Source organism: Papio anubis, chromosome 19 (assembly GCF_008728515.1).
Source record: "Papio anubis isolate 15944 chromosome 19, Panubis1.0, whole genome shotgun sequence".
NCBI classification, from domain to species: Eukaryota; Metazoa; Chordata; class Mammalia; order Primates; family Cercopithecidae; genus Papio; species Papio anubis.
Window position 1 is genome coordinate 68,913,822 of NC_044994.1, and position 22,312 is coordinate 68,936,133.

General features: G+C 43.0%; 1 protein-coding gene and 1 pseudogene across 1 annotated transcript in view; one reads left to right on the top strand and one right to left on the bottom strand.

Annotated features, from left to right (window-relative positions):
• Positions 1-660: 660 nt before the first annotated feature.
• Positions 661-12,135, bottom strand: LOC110741835 (annotated as a pseudogene).
• Positions 12,136-15,758: 3,623 nt separating this feature from the next.
• ZNF236 (zinc finger protein 236) overlaps positions 15,759-22,312 on the top strand; it is a 134,129-nt gene continuing 127,575 nt past the window's right edge. The window contains exons 1-2 of the mRNA XM_031658648.1: positions 15,759-15,813; positions 21,672-21,818. Coding sequence (XP_031514508.1) covers positions 15,759-15,813; positions 21,672-21,818 — 202 coding nt within the window. The remainder of the gene's footprint in view (positions 15,814-21,671; positions 21,819-22,312) is intronic.

The window sequence follows — 22,312 nt, forward strand, 5'->3', positions numbered from 1 at the left end:
GGGGCGCGCCGGGGAGGCGGTCTGGCTAGAGCCCGGGCCTGCGGACACCACTCCCCGGGCTCCTCCCGGACGGCGCCCCCGCCCGACCCAGCGCGGCGCCGGCTGCCCGGGGGACGTTGGGCTCGGCCCACAGGGAGGCTGTGGAGCGCGGGGTCGTGCACGTAGTAGGCGCCAGCGTTGTCCGGGAAGCGCAGGGTCGTGCACACAGTAGGCTCCAGTGTTATCTGGGGAGCGCTGTGGGTCGTGCATACAGTAGGCGCCATTGTGATCCGGGAACTTGAACCCTGAGCCTTTGGAGACGCTGTGGGTAGTGCATACAGTAGGCGTCATTGTGATCCAGGGAGCTGGAACACTGGGCATTTGGAGAGTGCTGTGGGTCGTGCAAACAGTAGGCGCCATTGTGATCCGGGGAGATTGAACCCGGAGCTTCTGGAGAGCGCTGTGGGTCGTGCATACAGTAGGCGTCAGTGTTATGTGGGGAGCGCTAGATCGTGCACACAGTAGGCGTCAGGAAGTGTTTTCCCCAATAATTTATGCTCCATGGTACTTTGCTAAAGTCATAAAATAACTCGGATTTTGTTTTCCAAGGAAGAAAGGCCCAGAATTTAAAAGCAGGCAAAGACACAACCGGCCACCCCCAAACCTTGGCCCTTCCAGCGGTCAGGAATTGACCTGCTTTCCGCCCCAGCCCGGAGCTTGAGGAGCGGACTTCACGGCGCAGGGGGAACGGGGCGCGCTCGCCGGTGCCGCGGTTCCCAGGTCGAGGGCAGTGGGGTAGGGGGGCGCCGCGCCTATTCTCGCGGGCGCTGTGGTTCCCGTGCGGCCTTGGACGCGAGTCTTCCCCCGGCAGGCCCGGTTCCTGGGCCTGGTCACCCGTGCAGCTGGAGCGGCGCTCCGCGTTTGGAAAAGGTTCTGAAGGGGCTCTAAGGGGGAGTAGGCGCCTAGGACTCCGTATGGGAGTTGGTGTGTTAGGCCTTGACTTCCATTATTTTTATGTGACTGGTTAGCTTAGTGACTCAAGTGTTCCCCTTTTCTTGGGGATGAGTAAACTGAGGCTCATTAAAGAGCTTGTGACCAAAGAACACAGATGCCCCAGAGAAAGGTCGGGCTTGGAAACTACAAGGGTTATGCTAATTTTGTGTTTAGGAAGAAAGAGGTAATGGGTAGGAATCAATGTAAACTTACTCTGTAGGCCACACCAAACCAGGAGTTCTTGTCGTGATTGCACTTGGTAGAGTTAACACACATGCACATTAAGGAAACGTTGGTGGCCAACAGGCGTTTCAGCGAGCTTTCGCACACCTGATGGGCCTTTGTGGGGGATGTTGGCTGCACCATGACCCGGGTATGCAGATTTGTATGTAGGTGGGTAACAGCAGTGCTCAGAATTTCGATTAATGGTTGATGGTGTCTGGAAGGAAGTCTTTGTTGCCTCTCCCACTGTTGAGTTTTGGCCTTGACCTTATTTGGTTAGTTTAATTTTTTTGTTTTGTTTTGTTAATATGCTGTCTGCCAAAAATAATGTAAGGTGCGGTGTCTCAGTTACTTGGAAGAAGGCTTAGCACAGAGAAAGAATGTAGAATTTCCATGGCCACAGGTGGGGCACCCATTCCCCCAGTATCCACATCTCACTGATGGTATCCCTCTCCACCTGGTGTTTCACCCTCAGGCCTCAAGAATTATTCCATTTCTTTTATCCCCCAACACACTTCCTGATTTAGTCTTGCAGCTTCTACCTCGGGAATGGATTTCCAGTGGGCCCTCCTCTTTCCATCTCCAGAGGCGCTCCCTGGCCCAGCCGCCCTCTCCGGGCTGGAGGCCTGCAGCCCTCTTCCTGGGCCCTGCTAGTCCTGGGCTCCTATAAATAAATCGGTCACTTGGCAGCGTGGATGATCTTGTTAAATGTAAATCAGATGGCCACACCCTGATTAAAACCCTGCATTTGCTTCCTCATCCCTTTACCAGAAACCCACACTCCTCCAGGATCCTGCTGATTGGGCCGTGTCTGGCTCTTCTCTCTTTCCTTGATCGGGCATGCAGTCTTCTGTTTTCCTTGATGCCACATTAGTTTTTGTCTCAGGGCATTTGTCATTTCCTAGTCTGAGAAACACCTTTTGCTAGTCTGTGGCTCCAGGTGCTTTAGTGTCTTCAGAGAGGCCTTCCTCAAACCTGCTTAAAAGTAGCCTTTCCCTTCTTAACACCAGTCCTCCTGTAGCAAAGTGGTTCTCAAACTGTGGTTCCTGGACCCATGGGGGTTCCCCGAGATGTTTTCAGGATTCTGTAAGGTAAATACCATAGTGAGACTAAGACGATTAGGCTTTTTCACTCCGTTAATTTTTGCACTAATTGTACAAAAGCAATTTTTGGCACAACTGCTGACATCGTAGCACAAATCTAGGTGGTGGTGGCGGTACCTAAGAGTGAGGCTGCATTACCTTTATATATCACAGTCAAAAGGAACAGGTTGCACCAGAGAAAATGCAGAATAGATATGACAGTCTAGCTGTCTTCTATTAATCGAGACATTACAAAGATTTGTAAAAATGAAAACCATTCTATTTTCGGGGAAGATGTATTTTTCATAAAAATATGTTAACGTAGTAGACATTTTAAATGGAGAAATATTTTAAAAATTGATTAGTTTTAATTTATAATAGGACAAACATCAATAGATATAACTTACATAAACTAAAAGACTTTGAGGGCCTCTTTTTTTTTTGTTTTGTTTTAAATAGAGATGGGGTCTCACAATGTTGCCCAGGCTGGTCTTGAACTCCTAGGCTCAAGTGATCGTCCCACCTCAGCCTTCCAGAGTTTTGCGATTACAGGCATGAGCCACTGCTTCCAGCTGAGGGCTGCATTTAAGAATGTATAAAAGGGACCTGAAACCAAAATGAGGAACATTGCTCTATCAGTTACTGTGTTAATCATGTTTCTCATAAGTGAGGTGGTTTTATTTTCTCTGTTGCCTTATTATGAATTTTATTCCTAAGAAAACTGCAACGGATGTAGGGATTTTTACAGATCGGGGAATTAAGCTCAGAGCGGATACCTGATTTTTTTTTCTTTTTGAGTTGGAGTCTCTATTGCCCAGACTGGAGTGCAGTGGCGCGATCTCAGCTCATTGCAACCTCTGTCTCCTGGGTTCAAGCAATTCTCCTGTCTCAGCCTCCTGAGTAGCTGGTATTACAGGCGTGAGCCACCGTGGCTGGCTTTTTTTTGTTTTTTTCTTTTTTCTTTTGTATTTTTAGTAGAGGCAGGGTTTCACTATGTTGATTAGGCTGATCTCAAACTCCTGGCCTCAAATGATCTGCCCGCCTCGGCCTACTAAAGTGCTGGGTTTATAGGTATGAGACACCGCACCCAACCTGGAAACCTGGTTTGGAAAGTCCACCCAGTTTCTGAATGGCAGTTGGGAACTGGATCTCCATTTGAATCCAAAGCATGAATTTTAGGCCTGTCACGGTGGCTCACACCTGTAATCCCAGCACTTTGGGAGGCTGAGGTGGGCAGATCACTTGAGGCCAGGAGTTCGAGACCAGCCTGGCCCACATGGTGAAACCCCATCTGTACTAAAAAAAAAATACCAAAATTAGCCAGGCATGGTGGCTGGCGCCTGTAGTGCCAGCTACTTGGGAGTGCTGAGGCATGAGAATCACTTGAGCCCAGGAGATGGAGGTTGCAGTGAGCTGAGACTGCGCCACTGCACTGCAGCCTGGGTGACAGAGGGAGACTCAGTCTAAAAAAAGAAAAAAAAAAAGCGTGCATTTTAGTGTTCTGCCTTGATAAATATAAAGCCCTGCATGTGCATTAATTCCTGTATTCAACAACTTTTTTGTTGTTGTTGTTGAGACAGAGTTTTGCTCTTATTGCCCAGGCTGGAGTGCAGTGGCACAATCTTGGCTCACTGCAACCTCTGCCTCCCGGGTTCAAGTGATTCTCCTGCCTCAGCCTCCCGAGTAGTTGGGATTACAGGTGCATGCTGCCATGTCCGGCTAATTTTTTTGGATTTTTAGTAGAGACGGGGTTTCACCATGTTAGCCAGGATGGTCTCGAACTCCTGACCTCGTGATCCCCCACTGTGGCCTCCCAAAATGCGGGGATTACAGGTACGAGCCACTGTGCCTGGCTCCACAACTATTTTTAAAGCACTTCCTGTGATAAGTGAGCCCTGTGCTAGGGTCTAGGAACACAAAGCTGAAAAGAGACATGATCCTAGGTATCCTTATAATGGTTCATCGTGACAGATCGGGCACTTGAAGTCTAGGCTTCCTGGAGAAAATGATGTTAAAATTGAAATCTAAAGAAATGAATAAGAAGAGGCCCACTGAAAGAAGATTAGTTGAAGTAGTCAGGACGTGAGAAGTGAGTCTCACCGGCATTGATGGGCAGCATTCATTCAGCACTTGCTGTGTCCCTGGCACTATCCTGGGGGTAGAAGGATGAGTGAGATATGCTTTTTTTCTTTATCGTAATTATTTTAGCAATAATGTGACCTTGAGGGAAACCACATTTTGGAATCTTGTATGACTTCCATCTGTTTTTTCCAATGGAATGGTGCAAAATTTTTCTTTTTAGCTTGTGCCTGTAGTTGGCCTCCTGCTGTTTCTTTTTCCTTTTGGAGGGATATTTGTAATACTTAGTTCATTTCCAGAGAGTGGAGACAGGCAGACCATAAGCCCAATGGATAAACAAGTCTTTTCCTGATTAGGTTACCAGTTCAGGAATTTTCAATTTTCTTCGATGAATTCAAGAGCCCAAGGGGAGGGCACCACCAGCGTAAGCTAGGGGTAGTAGGACTTTACCTTTTTTTTTCTTTGAGACAGGGTCTTGTTCTGTCGCCCAGGCTGGAGTGCAGTGGCACAATCTTGGTTCACTGCAACCTCCGCCTCCCGGGTTCAAGTGATTCTCCCACCTCAGCCTCCCGAGTAGTTCGGATTACAGGCGCATGCCACCACGACTGGCTAATTTTTTGTATTTTTATTTTTATTTTTTTTTTATTTTTATTATTTTTTTTGAGACGGAGTCTCGCTCTGTCACCCAGGCTGGATCTCTGCTCACTGCAAGCTCCGCCTCCTGGGTTCCCGCCATTCTCCTGGCTCAGCCTCCCGAGTAGCTGGGACTACAGGCGCTCGCCACCTCGCCCGGCTAGTTTTTTGTACTTTTTAGTAGAGACGGGGTTTCACCGTGTTAGCCAGGATGGTCTCGATCTCCTGACCTTGTGATCCGCCCGTCTCGGCCTCCCAAAGTGCTAGGATTACAGGCTTGAGCCACCGCGCCCGGCCATTTTTTGTATTTTTAGTAGAGATGGGGTTTCACCATGTTGGCCAGGCTGTTCTTGAACTTCTGACCTCAGGTGATCCACCTGCCTTGGCCTCCAAAAGTGCTGGGATTACAGGTGTGAGCCACCTGTCCCACCAAACTTTATTTTTTTAAGAGGCAGGAGGTAGCCAGAGCTGTAATACCCTTAGGCTTATGGTAACAGTGGAGTACTTACTTGCTTCAGGGAGACAGCTTCTGCTTAAAATAGTAACTTTCTAACAACATCAGGTATCTATCCAAGAATGAAACCTCCACTCTCCATAATTGAACTTTTTAGGTAGGCAGAAATTTGGAGTGTTTATTTATTTTGGAGACAGAGTCTCGCTCTGTTGCCCAGGCTGGTGTGCAGTGGCGTGATCTGGGCTCACTGCAACCTCCGCCTCCCGGGTTCAAACAATTCTCCAGTCTCAGCCTCCCGAGTTGCTGAGACCACAGGCACATGCCATCATGCCCAGCTGATTTTTTGTATTTTAGGAGAGACAGGGTTTCACCATGTTGCCCAGGCTGGTCTTGAACTTCTGAGCTGAGACAATCTGCCCGCCTTGGCCTCCCAAAGTGTTAGGATTACATGTGTGAGCCACCGTGGAGTATTTAGTATTTTGAAGGAAGTGTGATTAGATAACCTCTAAATATTTTATAATCCTGGCATTAAGTAGTGATATCACATGGGTTCGAAACCTTGGTCTTTCATACAAAACGAGCTTGGGAAAAGCTTTAGTGTAAACCATAATTCCTTATTAGATAAAGTCAATTCCATACTTTTGGAATGCTTTTTATATTTCATGCCTTTACATTGTCTGTGTGTACAGAGATAGTGTGTCTCTGCTTTCAAGAAAGTAGCAGTGTTTTTCAAGCTATTTTTTGTTATAGAACTTTTCTTCACATGAAGTATCATGGCAAGGCCTGCAGCATGGTTCTCACCCTTGGCAGCTCAGCATTATGGAATCTCCTGGGGGAGGATTTTTTTTATTTTTTTATTTTTTTTGACGGAGTCTCGCTTTGCGCCCAGGCTGGAGTGCAGTACCATGATCTCAGCTCACTGTAATCTCTGCCTCCCGGACTCAAGCCATCCTCCCACTTCAGCCTCCTGAGTAGCGGGGACTATACCCTTGCGCCACCATGCCTGGCTAATTTTTGTATTTTTTGTAGAAACGGGGTTTCGCCATGTTGCTCAAGCTGGTCTCAACTTCCTGGACTCAAGCGATCCCCTGCCTCAGCCTCCCAAAGTGTTGAGATTACAGGCATGAGCCATTGCGCCCAGCCAGCTTATGATTGCTAAGAGAAGCCAGAAATATGTATATTTATTTGAAACCTCTTTGTTGTTACATTTAAGTAACTATTTTATTCGCAAAAAACATCTGCCTAGGAAAGTGCACAAGTTGTAGGTGAGGAGCTTCATGAGTTTTCCTGTGGAGCCAGCAGCCAGAGCATTTGTGCCCCTTGCAGTCACTGGTCCTCCCCGCACTGTCCTGGCTTCTGATACCACATGTTAGCTTCACCTGTTTTTGTTTCAGTTTTTCTTTTTTGAGATGGAGTCTCACCCTGTCGCCAGGCTGGAGTTCTGTGGTGCGATTTCCACTCAATGCAACCTCTGTCTCCTGGGTTCACGTGATTCTCCTGCCTCAGCCTCCTGAGTAGCTGGGATTACAGGCACGCGCCACCACGCCTGGCTAGTTTTTTGTATGTTAGTAGAGACGGGGTTTCACCCTATTGGCCAGGCTGGTCTTGATCTCCTGACCTCGTGATCCACCCACCTTGGCCTCCCAAAGTGCTGAGATTACAGGTGTGAGCCAGTGCGCCCGGCCAGCTTTAGCTGTTTTTGAAGTAAATTGAATTTATAGTATGAACCCGTATTTTTTCTGGCTTGATTGATTCAACATTTATTTTTATGAGATTATTGCTGTTGCTATGCAGCAGAACTGTGTTTTTTTGATAGGTATATAGTATTCCATTATATGAACCTGCCATAAATTACTCTTCTCCTCTTGATATTTGGGTTATTTCCAGTTTTTGGCTCTTTTGAATAAGTGTTGCTACAAACTTTTATGTATTTCTGGGCTATAGTGGATACAGCCAGCCAGTCTCCCAGTGACAGTCCCAGCTTCCTCTCCTACCAGCAGGGGGCGTGCGAGCATTTGTTCGGCAGGCTCAGTAGCACTTAGTATCGTCTCTCGGGGGGATTCAGTCTTTTGACTTCCCTGGGCCACATTGGAAGAACTGTCTTGGGCCATACATAAAATATGCTAACACTAATGGTAGCTGGTGAGGTTAAAAAAAAAAAAAATTGCAAAAAAAACTCATAATGTTTTAGGCAAGTTTATGAATTTGTATTGGGCCATATTCAAAGCCATCCTGGGCTGCATGTGGACTGTGTATTGGACAAGTTTGGCCTGTCCCTTTATTGCCTAGCTGTTTTGGTATGTATAATGGTATCTCATTTTGATTTTTATTTTGAGTTCTATGCTAATACAGTTTTTATGTTTGTCAGCTATTCTCTTTTGCTAAGCTCTGTTGAAGACCTTGACCTGTTTTTCTACTGGGACATATATATTTTAAAATTAATGCTTTCTTTTCTAGAGCAGTTTCATGCTTACCCAAAATTGAGCAGATAATATGGAGCAGATAGTATGGAGACACCTTCTGTCTCTCCTCACAGTTTCTCGTATTAGTAACATCTTGCATTAGTGTAATAAGTTTAGCCAATGTTGATACATTGTTATTAACTAAAGCCCATCGTTTGCATTAGGATATATTTTCTGTGTTGTGCATTCCATGGGTTGGACAAATGCATATCTGCCGTACAGTGTCATACAGAATAGTTTCACTGCCCTTTGCTCCATCTATTCATCCATCCCTTCCCCGATCAATGGCAAGCACTGATATTTTTTATTGTCCTTATAGTTTTGCCTTCCCTAGAATGTCACATAGTTGGAAGCGTTCAGTATGCAACCTTTCAGATTGGTTTTGAGTAAGCAACATTCATTTGCATTCCACCATGTCTTTTCAAGGCTTGATAGGTATTTCATTTTGTTGCTGAATAATATTCCACTGTATGGATGTATCACATTTATCCATTTACATTTTGAAGAACATCTTGGTTGCTTCCAGTTTTTAGCAATATGAGTAAAGTTGCTATAAATATTTGTGTGCTGGTTAGTGTTGGATGTAAGTTCTCAAGTCACTGGGGTAAATCTCGGGGACTGTGACTGCTGAATTCTATGAGAAAACTATGTAGTTTTTTCTAACAGGCTGCCAAGCTGTTTTCCAAAGTGGTTGTACCATTTTGTATTCTCACCAGGAATGAATGAGACTTTCTGTTGTACATCCTAATCAGCATTTCGGATTAATTATTTTTTTGGATTTTAGCCATTCTGTTAGGAGTGTACTGGATATCTCATTTTGATTTGCAATTTCCATCATGTGTTTAATTTTCAACATATGATGTTGAGCATCTTCTCATAGGCTTATTTGCCATCTGTGTATCTTCTTTGGTGAAGGGCTGTATGCCATTTTATTACTGATATATAGGAGTTCTTTGTATACTCTGGATGAGTTTTTTGTAGTCTCCTATTCACTCTTTTAAAGATGCGCTCTAATCAGTTAAACAAGTTCTTAATACCAGTTTGTCAGTACTTTTTGGATCTATTTAAATAATATTTGACCACTGTAATATTTTCCTGTGTTTTCATCTAGAGGCTTTATTGTTTTACATCTTTATTTTATTTTTTTGAGAGGGGGTCTTGCTCTGTCACCCAGGCTCGAGTGCAGTGGGGTGATCTTGGCTCACTGCAACCTCTGCTTCCTGGGTTCAAGTGATTCTTGTACCTCAACCTCCTCAGTAGCTCAGATTACAGGTGCGTACCACTGCACTTGGCTAATTTTTTGCATTTTCAGTAGAGATGGGGTTTCACCATGTTGGCCAGGCTGGCCTCCAACTCCTGGCCTCAAGTGGTCCACCCACCTTGGCCTCCCAAAGTGCTGAAATAACAGGTGTGAACTGCTGTGCCCAGCCATGTGTCTCACCTTAGATTGACACTTCATCTGAATGTGATTTGAAGAGGGAAAGGACAGGAATTTTTTTTTTTTTTTTACATATAGTTATCCAGTTAATCTGCAGTATTTGTTGGAAATACCATTTTTGTCTTTTTACGCAGTTGCAAATCAGGCGAAGAATTGTTCTGTACTTGATTCTTTTCCATTGTTTTTTTTTGTTCCTGGCTAGTCAATTTCACGCTGTCTTAATTATGCTATTCTGAGTCTTGGTATCTAGTATGGGAAATATCAGTCCTCCATTTAGTTTTTAATTTTTGTGATCATCTTGACAATTGTTGGTACTTTTCAATTTCATGTAGCTTTTTGAATAAGCATATAAATTTTCATTAAAAAAGCTTGCTGGGATCTTGATCACATTATATTGACTATATAGATAATGTGGGTGGAGCTAATGTCTTTGCAGTCTTGCGTCTTTGAATCTAAACACGATCTCTCCAATCATTTCTTTCCTTGTTACCGTCTCTCAGTCATGTTTTGGGACTTCAAGATAGAGGACTTATACAAATATTGTTAAATTTACTCCTAGATATTTGATATTTCCTGAAACTATTGTTGATGGTATTTTAAAAATTTCATTTTCTGTATGTTGCTTGCTTATAGAAATACAATTGGATTTTAAAAATTGATATTATATCCAAAGTCTTTTACCTATTTATTATTTGTGATAGTTTGTAGACTCTTTTGGAATTTTTTCTATAATCACATTTGTAAATATTGACAGTTTTATTTCTTCATTTCTAATTTTTATCACTTTTGTTACTATTTTTTCTGACTCATTGTACTGGCGAGGATCTCTTCTATAATGGTGAATGAATGTGGTGAATAAGGGACATTCTTGTCTTGTTCCCAACTGCAGGAGGAAAATTATATTATTAACTAGGGTGCTTGTTGTGGGCTTTTTTGGCGGGGGGTGGGGGTAGATAGTATCAGATTACATAAGTTTTATTTCTGTTTTGCTAAGTGTTTTTTATCATGAATGGGTCTTGAATTTTATCATGTTTGTTTTGTATTTATTGTGGTGATCGTGTGGTTTTTCTCTTATATTTTGTTGATAGGGTGGAAAATGTTGATTTTTCTAATGGTAAATCAAACTTGTATCCCTGGGATACAAGCAAACTTGTTGTGATGTTATTCTTTTTTGTATATCTGGATTTGATTTGTACATACTTTATGCTTTCTATATCTGTGTTTATGAGCCACATTGGACTACAGTTTTATTTTTTTATGTTGCCATTCTCAAGTTTTGATATCAGTATTTTGCTGGCTTCATAAAATAGGTTGGAAAGTCTTCCTTTATTTTCTTTTCTCTGTAAGAGTTTATAATAAGGTTGGCATTATATTGTTTTTAAATCTTTGGTAGAATTCCCTGTTAGAATCATCTGGTCTTTGAGATTTCTTTGGGGAAATTTTATGTTTTTAATTTTTAAAATAATGTAAAAAAATAGACATGAGGTCTTGTCATGTTGTCTGGGCTTGTCTTGAAAACTCCTGGGATCATGCAGTCCTCTCACCTTGGCCTCCCAAAGTGCTGGGATTACAGGCATGAGCCACCATGCCTAGGCCTTTTGGGGAAAATTTTAAATTGCAGATTCAATTTCTTGAGTATATATGAGACAACTGAAGTTTAAAATTTTACTTTGTGTCAGTTTTGGTAAGTTTTGTTTGTAAGACCCATCTAATATTTTACAATTTATTAACAGAACATTATTCATAAGTATCTCTCATTATCTTTTTATGACTGTAGGCTCTGTAGTGATGGCCCTCCTCTTTTCTCTGATGATGGAGATTGTGCTTTTTCTTATTTTTTTCTTTTTTTTTTTTTTTTGAGACGGAGTCTCGCTCTGTCGCCCAGGCTGGAGTGCAGTGGCCGGATCTCAGCTCACTGCAAGCTCCGCCTCCCGGGTTCACGCCATTCTCCGGCCTCAGCCTCCCGAGTAGCTGGGACTACAGGCGCCCGCCACCTCGCCCGGCTAGTTTTTTGTATTTCTTAATAGAGATGGGGTTTCACCGTGTTAGCCAGGATGGTCTCGATCTCCTGACCTCGTGATCCGCCTGTCTCGGCCTCCCAAAGTGCTGGGATTACAGGCTTGAGCCACCGCGCCCGGCCCCTTCTTATTTTTTTCTTAGTCATGACAGGGTTTATCAATTTTAACAATCTTCTTAAAGAACCAAGTTTGGACTGTCAATTTGATTAATAGATGTTTGTTTTACATACCAGTAGTTTCTTCCCTTTATCATTTTCCTCCTTCTACTTTCCTTAGGGTTTTTTTTTTTGTTTGTTTTTTCATTTCAGGTTTTAATGAAAGCTTGTATATGAGACTACTTTGTTCCTGCATCTACTCAATTGTTTCTTCCTTATATTTGCCCTTTTACTTTTCTACTTGGCGAGATGTGGCCTTCCGTACAAGGATCTTTTTGCGATCTGTGTCCAGTTTTGGCCTAGTGAGAACCACCTTGCTGGGGTGAATGCCTACACGCACAGTTGTGCCATTAGCCTTTTCCCGCTGCACCCGTTCAGTGTAGAGGACATATTTCTTCCGGTAAACCTGGACTACTTTGCCAGTTTGCTGACCTTTATAGTGTCCTTGTATAACCTGAACATCATCCTTTCCGATGGGCATTGATTGAACATTGTACTTGTCTCTCAGCTCTTTGGAAAGAAGGGAAGACAAAAATCTTCCTGTGAATGTGGGAAGGTGCATTGAAATGCCTTTTGTGGTTTTTACTTTGGTCAGAAGTCACAAAGGGATTGAACTTCATTTTGGCTGTTCCCGCTTCAGTCATGGCCACAAAAGGGAAGAAAACTACATACACACCGCTTTCAGTTCTGTACCTACATTTTATTTTATTTTATTTTACTTATTTATTTTTCTTCTCATCATCTTGATATGGATACTTAACTAATTATCAGCCTTTCTTATTTTCTGATATATACATTTAAGGTTGTAGGTATTAAGGCTATTGGCATTTCTACAGTTTTAACTGCATCCACCAAGTTTTGATATGGTTTATTCTTGTCTTCACTAAATTCAAGATTATTTTCTGATTTCTATTGTGATTTCTCATAAGTTGTTGAAAAAGATGTGGCCTAATTTTAAAATTACCTTCATTGTTATTGATTTCTAGTTTACTTGAATTGTTGTCAGAGAACTTACCTTGAATTACTTAATTATTTGAAACCTTCTTGGGTCTTTTCATGTTATGTGGTTTTATTTGGTAAATGTTCCATGTGCAGTTGATAAGAACATGTATCTTTTTTTTTCTGTCAGTTACTCAGAAAAGTGTATTAAATATTAAATTCTCCTATGATTGTGAATTTGTCTATTCTTATATTCCGTCAATCTTTGTATCTTGAGCTACATTTTTAACCATACAAATTTAAAGATCTTATATTTTCCTAGTATAGTAAGCTTTTTATCATTATGAAATAAGTCATACTTTATATCTAGTAATGATTTTTGCCTTAAAGCCTCCTTTGTTCGATATTGGTACACCTACATCATGACTGCTTTGGTTAGAGTTCTAACGGTATTTCTTTTTCAATTCTTTTACTTTGTCTTTTTATCCTTATATGTAAGTTATATCTCTTGCAAGCAGCCTATAGTTAACTTTTCTAAGTACGGCCTGATGATCTTTATCTTTAATTGATATGCTGATTTTAAGTACATTTAAGGCTGTTTTGAGTCGTAGTTTTCTACTTGATTCATCATTTTATATTCCCCTTTCTTTCTTACCTTCTTTTGGCTCAATAAAGTATTTTTAAGTGCCATTTATACCTCTCCATTCATTAGCCTGCTATTTATACGTTTTGTTTTGTTTTGTTTTGTTTTGTTTTGTTTTTTTGAGACGAAGTCTTGCTCTGTTGCCCAGGCTGGAGTGCAGTGGTACAGTCTCAGCTCACAGCAACCTGTCTTCCAGGTTCAAGCGATTCTCCTGCCTCAGCCTCCTGAGTAGCTGGGATTACAGGCGCCCGCCACCACGCCCAGCTAATTTTTGTATTTTTAGTAGAGACAGGGTTTCACCATGTTGACCAGGCTGGTCTCGAACTTCTGACCTTGTGATCCACCCACCCTGGCCTCCCAAAGTGCTGGGATTACAGGCGTGAGCCACCACGCCTGGCCTGTACAGTCTTTATAATTTTTTTTCTTTGAGGCAGAGTCTCACTCTTTCAGTTGTCCAGGCTGGAGTGCAGTGGTGTGAGCATAGCTCATTGCAGCCCCAAACTCCTGGGCGCAAGTGATTCTCCTGCCTCAATTTCCCAAGTAACTGGGACTACAGGTGCCCACCACCATGCTTGGCTAAATTTTTATGTTTTATTTATTTATTTTTTTTATTTTTTTATTTTTTTATTTTTTGAGACGGAGTCTCACTCTGTCGCCCAGGCTGGAGTGCAGTGGCCGGATCTCAGCTCACTGCAAGCTCCGCCTCCTGGGTTCACGCCATTCTCCTGCCTCAGCCTCCCCAGTAGCTGGGACTACAGGCGCCCGCCACCTCGCCCGGCTAATTTTTTGTATTTTTTAGTAGAAACGGGGTTTCACCGTGTTAGCCAGCATGGTCTCGATCTCCTGACCTCGTGATCCGCCCATCTCGGCCTCCCAAAGTGCTGGGATTACAGGCTTGAGCCACCGCGCCCGGCCATGTTTTATTTTTTAAAGACAGGATCTTGCTATGTTGACCTTAAACTCCTGGCCTCAAATTATCCTCCTGCCTTAGCCTCCCAAGTAGCTGGGACTGCAGATGTGAGCCACCATGCGTGACGCTTTTCTCCTTCTTGCTAGTGCCCTTTGATGCACAAAGGTTTTATTTTCATTTATTTATTTGTTTTTTTGAGACACAGTCTTGCTCTGATGCCCAGGCTGGAGTGCAGTGCTGCAGTCTCGGCTCACAGCAACCTCTGTCTTCCAGGTTCAAGCGATTCTCCTGCCTCAGCCTCTGGAGTAGCTGGGATTACAAGCATGTGCCACCACCCCTGGCTAATTTTTGTATTTTTAGTAGGGATGGGGTTTTGCCATGTTGGCCAGGCTGGTCTCGAACTCCTGGCCTCAAGTGATTCACCCCCCTCAGCCTCTCAAAGTGCTGGGATTACAGGCATGAGCCACCATGCCCAGCCTTCACAAAAGTTTTGAATTTTAATAGAGTGCCATTTATGTTTTTTTCCTTTGGTTATTTGTAGCTTTTCGTGTCAAATTTAAGATACTGTTGCCAAATCCATAGTCATGAAGCTTGTCCCTTATGTTTTTCTTCCAGGAGATTTATAGTTTTAGTCCTTAAATTGAAGTCTTTGATCTGATTTAATTTTTTGTATATGGTATGAGGTGAAGGTCTGAATTCTTTTTTTTATTTTCTTTTTTTAAAGTTTTTTGAGACAGAGTTTCACTCTTGTTGCCTAGGCTGGAGTGCAGTAGTGGAATCTCGGCTCACTGCAACCTCTGCCTCCTGGGTTCAAGCAATTCTCCTGCCTCAGCCTTCTGAGTAGCTGGGATTATAAATGTGTGCTGCCATGCCCGGCTAATTTTTGGTTATTTTAGTAGAGACAGGGTTTCACCATGTTGGCCAGGCTGGTCTTGAACTCCTGATGTCAGTTGATCCACCCGTCTCAGCTTCCCAAAGTGCTGGGATTACAGGCTTGAGCCACCGCGCCCGGCTTTGAATTCATTTTTTAACCTGTGTATATCCACTTCGGCTAGAACTATTTATTGAAGAGACTGTTCTTGCCTCATTGAATGGTACTGGCATTCTTGTCAAAAATCAATGGATGATAAATATATGTGTTTACTTCTGAACTCTCACTAGTGTCTCTGTCCTTTTGCCAATATATCATACTGTTTTGATGTGTCAATGATACTTTATGTCAAGACACATTAAAATGAATAGATAGCCATTAGAATTAGTTATTTGTGTGTCACTTAATGTCACCTTACAAATTGCTGGTGATACATGTCATACTTAGAAGACACTGCACATTTTTAGAAAATATATACTTTTGCATCATTGGGCAGCAAACTAGGCTCAAATACTCATCATCATCACACTTACCAGCTTGAAAATGCTTGGCAGAGAACATTCAGTGGATGGGTTAAAAACGTGGAGTGAAGTACATTGGTCTTGGGCACAGAAGTGAGAAAGAGACAACTGTCTTTATTGTGTTAATTTTCATAAAATTATTATTTAGGAGAACAACCAGTCTTTCCCATGACTAAGACAAAGGGCCTTATCAGCTTTAGGGAGATTGTGGTTAAGTAAACATTAGAGTTTTTTACTGTGGAAAATAATGCATAGTGCATATAAACCTTTAATGCCTTTATCACTCAGGGACTTCACTGTGGTGGGAGGAGTGCTGTGACCTGTGGAAAGTCGTGGAAATTTCAGGGATTGCAGTCGTGATGGCTATGATTCCAGATGGAGTCACAGTTTACAGTTTAGTGCAGGAGTTGGCAAGTATTCTTTCTGTCAAGGGTCAGATGGTAAATGTTTTAGGCTTTGTAGGTTGTACGGCCTCTGTTGTAACCACTCAGATCTGCTATATGCCTGAGTTTCAGCAAACCTTTGTGTACCAAAAAGGCTAGGCCATAGTTACTTGACCCCCAATCTAGAGGAAAAGACAGGAAGAGAAAAGAAAGTTATGTATTATAGCACTTTACTTTTGAGTAAACTATATTGATATGTAACACACAGAGAAGAACAGAAATTGTGGTTGGTTCAATGAATTTTTCACAAAGAGAACTCACTTACATAGTCAGCACCTAGATTAAGAAAGAAGACAGTGGCACCTGGCCGGGCGCGGTGGCTCACACCTGTAATCCCAGCTCTTTGGGAGGCCGAGACGGCAGATCATGAGGTCAGGAGATCGAGACCCTCCTGGCTGACACAGTGAAACCCCGTCTCTACTAAAAATACAAAAAATTAGCCGGGCGAGGTGGCGGCGTCTGTAGTCCCAGCTACTCGGGAGGCTGAGGCAGGAGAATGGTGTGAACCCGGGAGGCGGAGCTTGCAGTGAGCTGAGATCGCATCACTGCACTCCAGCCTGGGCGACAGAGTGAGACTCCGTCTTAAAAAAAAAAAAAAAAAGAAAAAGAAGACAGTGGCACCCTAAGAAATCTTAATTGTGCTCCATCCCAGTAAGGACCCTCCTCATTGCGACTAGCCACTTTCCTGATTTCTAACAACATAGGTTAGTTTTGCCTATTTGTTGAACTTTTGAAATAAAATGAAACCATACAGATTGTTTTCTTACATCTGGCTTCTTTTGGTAAAAATGTGAGATTCATCCATGTTTTTGTGTAGAGCAGAAGTTTGCTCGTTCTCACTGTTTGTTAGTATTCCATCATAAAATCTGCTGCAACATGTTTGCCCATTCTGTTGTTGGAGGGCGTTTGTGTTGTTTTTTGTTGCTGCTGTTATAAACTGGGCTACTGTGAATGTTTTAAACATGGCTTTTCAGTGCACACACACATTTCTGTTGGAGATGTACCTAGGAGTGGAACTGCTGGATTATAAGTTATGCATGTATTTAGCTTTAGTTGATGCTGCTAAATAGTTTTCAAGAGTGGCTATAGCAATTTTCATGCTCTCTGGCAGTATATGAGATTTCCAGTTACTTCATCTCCTCATCGATCTGTGGTAGTGTCTGTCTTTTTAATTGTAGCCATCTGATGGGTGTGCACCTTCAAAAGTATTTTAAAAGTTATTTCACATTTATGATATAACTTGGATCTTAACAACCCTGTGAGTAGGTAGGACAGAAATCACTATCCTTATCTTTGGGTGAAGAATCAGGCTGAGAGAGAGTTTATTCGGCTTGCTGGAGACTCACAACTCATAACTTGGCAGGAATGAGACTCACCCTCAAGTCGTCCGACTCCAAGTGCTGTATTCATCAGTGTCTTCCCAGTCTCTGCCATGTATCCGTATTTTGATGTACAGATACCCACCTTTCAAGATGCATGTTTTATTGAAAATGGGGACAGAATCTCAGAATGGGCCCTCCACAGTTCTCTGTGGCGCTTTTTAGCTCTACTTGATCTAAAAGTTAATATGTGTATTGTTTTGATGTTCACACAAATTGTATGTTTGTAGAGGTGAAAACAGAATAATGACAGCAAACAAAACAAGAAATTATGCTGTATATAGAAAATTAGTTTTTTGCATTGTCAACGGAAGCACTCTACTTTGCCATATGCTGCTGGATCATTTTTAGAAAGGCCCTGCTACTTTCAGGTCCTGAGCCTAGAATTCTTAGAGTTCTGGTTAAAGTGAGACTATAGACACTTGAGGTGTTACTTTGTTATTATTTAGTATGCTGTGGTTTTGTTCAATTTGGGTACTGTGTGTGTAGTGCCTGAACATACATCTACCCAAGTTTGTAGTCTTTCTTTAGAAATACAAATTTATAGGTAGTAAAGCAAGTATTTCAAAGGGAGTTGATGTTTCTTTAAAAAATGAGGGATACAGGCCGGGTGCAGTGGCTCACGCCTGTGATCCCAGTATTTTGGGAGGCCGAGGTCGGCGGATCACCTGAGGTTGGGAGTTCGAGACCAGCCTGATCAACACAGAGAAACCCCATCTGTACTAAAAATACAAAATTAGCCAGGTGTGGTGGCGCATGCCTGTAATCCCAGCTACTCGGAAGGCTGAGGCAGGAGAATTGGTTGAACCTGGGAGGCGGAGGTTGCGGTGAGCAGAGATCGCGCGCCGTTGCACTCCAGACTCCAGCCTGGGCAACAAGAGTGAAACTCTGTCTCAAAAAAAAAAAAGAAGTGATGCTATTCAAAACATCTTACTTTTCCTGTTGAATACCGGTTAGGGATGAATTTTCCATATGAGTTACATTTCATTTCCATTTGAGTACCCACTTATGAGTACATACATTTGAATAGATAATTGGTAAAATTCAGAAAGGGCAGGGGTCTTCTCTGGTTCTCCCTACTTCTCAGTGCAGGTGCTTTTGAGTAACAGGTGAGTGCTCCTTCTTGGAAGAAAGCAGGTGCCTGTGGCTGGTGCTGTTACCCAGTCTGAGCATTTGGCTTTCTGAGGGACTCTACAAAGAAAATAATGCAGACTTATTTCAGCCAGCTCCTGGGAACACCACGTGGCCCAGGTATGTGTGTATAAAATAAGAAGAGTCAAAAGGTACTTAACAAGCTGGAAAAATTCAATCTAATGTAGGCAGTTTTGAGGTGGAGGGCATGAGCCAGTAAGACTGAAAGGTGAGAATCAAATAAATTGGTTTTGGGAGCTTCAGACAACTGGGAAGAGGTTAAAAAAAAAAAGCCATTAGCGCCAATCTATCTCCAAATATTTAACATGTATTTGTTAGGTACACATTACATGCCAGGCTTTGTGAAGCAGAAAGGGTTCCAGGATCCAAACACTTCAGAGTTTTACCTGATAAAGTCCAACTGTGTTAAAACCTGAATGCTGACAAATGTGGGAGAAGCAGTAGAAACATGGAAGAAAGTAGAAGGGACTTTTAAATAAAAGAAGAGGCCAGGCAGAGTGGCTCACTCCTATAATCCCAGCACTGTGGGAGGCAGAAGTGGGCAGATCACGAGGTCAGGAGTTCCGGACCATTCTGACTAACACGGTGAAACCCCGTCTGTACTAAAAATACAAAAATTAGCCCGGTGTGGTGGCGTGTGCCTGTAGTCCCAGCTACTCAGGAGGCTGAGGCAGGAGAATCACTTGAACCCGGGAAGTGGAGGTTGCAGTGAGCCAAGATTGTGCCACTGCACTTCAGCCTGGGCTGCAGAGGGAGACTGCGTCTCAAAAAAAAAAAAAAAGAAAAGAAAAAAAGTAAAGAAGAGTCCAGGCGCAGTGGCTCACGCTTGTAATCCCATCACAGGGAATAAGGTAGAAGGGAGTTTTAAATTAAAGAAGAGGCCGGGCACAGTGTCTCACGCCTGTAATCCCAGCACTTTGGGAGGCCAAGGCAGCATCAGGAGTTTGAGACCAGCCTAACCAATGTGGTGAAACCCTGTCTCTACTAAAAATGCAAAAATTAGCCAGGCATGGTGGCACAGGCCTGTAATCCCAGCTACTCCAGAGACTGAGGCAGGAGAATCGCTTGAACTTGGGAGGCGGAGGTTGCAGTGAGTGGAGATCGCACCACTCAACTCCAGCCTGGGTGACAGAGTGAGACTCCATCTCAAAAAAAAAAAAAAAAAAAAAAGGAAAAGTAGAGAAAGGATAGTAGAGATGACCTAAAGTGATAGCAATTTGGAGTGGCCTGATGCCTGTCAGGTGTTCCAGGCGTACTTGTGACGACAGCATCTGGTCTCAGGATGAGAGTGTGGGAGCGGTGTGCGTGCCTGGCCAGAGGGCTGTTGTCTTGGAGGAATAGGGGATGACGGAGTAGAGTTCTGAGGGTGGTGCACACTGAGAGCAGAGTGAGGAAGATCAACCATATTTTAGAACGATTTTTATTCAAAATGTAAAAACAAAAAAAGCTTGGGGGTTAGCTCAGTTATTTTAGAAAGTACTCAGAAACTGAAACTGTTATATCTCTCATTTTAATATGAAATACATCATCAAGATTTATGGATAACTGAGATTTTAAATGCACACTGCTGAAGAGTTTGTCATAAGAGGCCAATCTGAGTTAAATCCCTGGAATGCTGTAAGTGCAGTCAGTTTGTTGGAACTCAGCATACAGTAAATAGACATTTTCTATAGATTAATGTAGGGTCTCTAGGCGGGGCATAAAAGAACTTTGCCAGTAAGATTTAGCTGGTTAGCCTGATTGCTGGGCCTGATTGGGGTAGAAGAGCAATTTTTAAGGTAGCTTATCTAGTTCCAAGTCATGACAAACCAGGCCTGAATACAGTGATGGAATAGCAGGATTATGGAGTGATGGGTAGGGCATTGAATAAAGAGATGGCCCTGGTCCTAAGTTATTGGCAGGCCCTTGTCCCAGTAGCTACAGGAAACATTGTCTTATTTATTCCGCACAACTCTGAGATAGGCTTTCTTATTTTTGGGGGTGGTAGATGGCTATTATTCTATTTAGAATATTTATGTAAAAACTTGAACTGATTTTGAAACTAGTCTCTACTTAAGGCAAACAAAGCTGCTCATTGTGCAATCCGTTTTTGTTTAATTTTGATAGTTTAAAGTTCTTGGTAGCAGAAAGGGTGAATAAAGTGAACAGTGGTCATATTTTTATGTGTGAGGTGGCTGTGTGGGTAAACTGCCTTGGAATTCTACATATGCATCCCCTGTGTACAGTGAACTCTTACAGTGACCTACCCTCTGTCTTCTTAGGGGGCAGAAACACAGAGCTGAAAAGTACTGTTCTAGATCTTGGATTTGATAACAGTTAAACGCAGGCAGTTTTGTGCGTATTTTGGTATGTGTGTTTGTGCAGGAGCGGCAGAGAATACGTATTCTGACTTGGGAGGCATTAGGAATGTCTCCTGCTAAAAACCTCAAGTCCTTCTTTTAGCTGCCTTTAAAAAAAATGCAGCTGGGGCTGGGCACAGTGGCTCATACCTGAAATTCCAGCACTTTGGGAGGCAGAGGCAGGTGGATCACGAGGTCAGGAGATCGAGACCAGCCTGACCAACATGGTGAAAGCCCGTCTCTAGTAAAAATACAAAAATTAGCCAGGCGTGGTGGTGCACGCCTGTAATCCCAGCTACTTGGGAGGCTGAGGCAGGAGAATCACTTGAACCCGGGAGGTGAAGGTTGCAGTGAGTGGAGATCACACCACCATTGCACTCCAGCCTGGGTAACAGAGCGAGACTCTGTGTTAAAAAAAAAAAAATGCCCGTCTCAAAAAAAAAAAAAAAAAAAAAAAAAAATGCAGCTATCCCCCAGAAGGCCATCTCCATGAAGAGGCGGTCATTCATTTGATCACATCTTTCTTTAATCACTGGTCCCCTAATGGATTTGATGACCTCTGTGGCTGCAGAGACCCCTGCACAACGGAGGTGTGTGGAGACGTATGTGCATATGTGCAGGTGTGGGTATGCTGTTCCAGCAGGGTCCATAGTCTCCTGCAGCCTAGCTGGTGCTCCTCTCAGTTAAAAGCCCTTATTTAAGGATTCATTAATTAAAGAGACTCTGTCTCTTTTTAAAAAATAGAGACAGAGTCTCACTATATTTCCCAGAATGGTCTCAAACTGGCCTCAAGCAGTTCTTCTGCCACTGTCTTCCAAAGTGCTGGTATTACAGGCATGAGCCACCATGCCCAGCCAGGATGCATTAATTTAATAGACCTCTTTCTGAACAACAGATACTCTGGGGACCAGAAATTTGAATGAACTTGAAGGCATGATGGACCAAAGGTGTTATTTGAGGCCTGGGACACTGCCCAGAAAGGGCTGACTCTGAGCAGAAGGAAAGCAAGCGAAGTGGGGACAGTGGAGGCCACCACGTCCTGGCAGGAAGGTGTCAGGGTGGAAGGTGCTTCTCCAGAGCGAAGGGAACCGGCTCCCTGTACAAAGGTGTGCCCCTAGGCAGAGCGAGAGTCTAGACCGCCATTGGGTTTCAAAATTATGCTCAGTGTGGAAACTAAAACCATGTTGTTGTTTTTAAACAATTTTCCAGTCATATTTTAATTTGAATTATTGTTTTAAGTTTGTGTCTGAACCAAATTAATATTGTGTTATATCACTGTTTGGAAGAAGAGACTCACTGAAATTATTATGTTTTGAGTTTGTTAAGGAGCAACGTCTTGCTGCTTAAGATAACTCTTTTTCTGGAAAAGTGTTAATTCATAAGTAAATCAACATCATTTTTCTTTCTTTCTTTTTTTTTTTGAGATGGAGCCTCCCTCTGTTGCCCAGGCTGAAGTGCAGTGGCACAATCTCGGCTCACTGCAACCTCTGCCTCCTGGGTTCAAGCGATTCTCCTGCCTCAGCCTCCCTAATAGCTGGGATTATAGACGTGCGCCATCAAGCCTGGCTACTTTTTGTATTTTTCGCAGAGAGGGAGTATT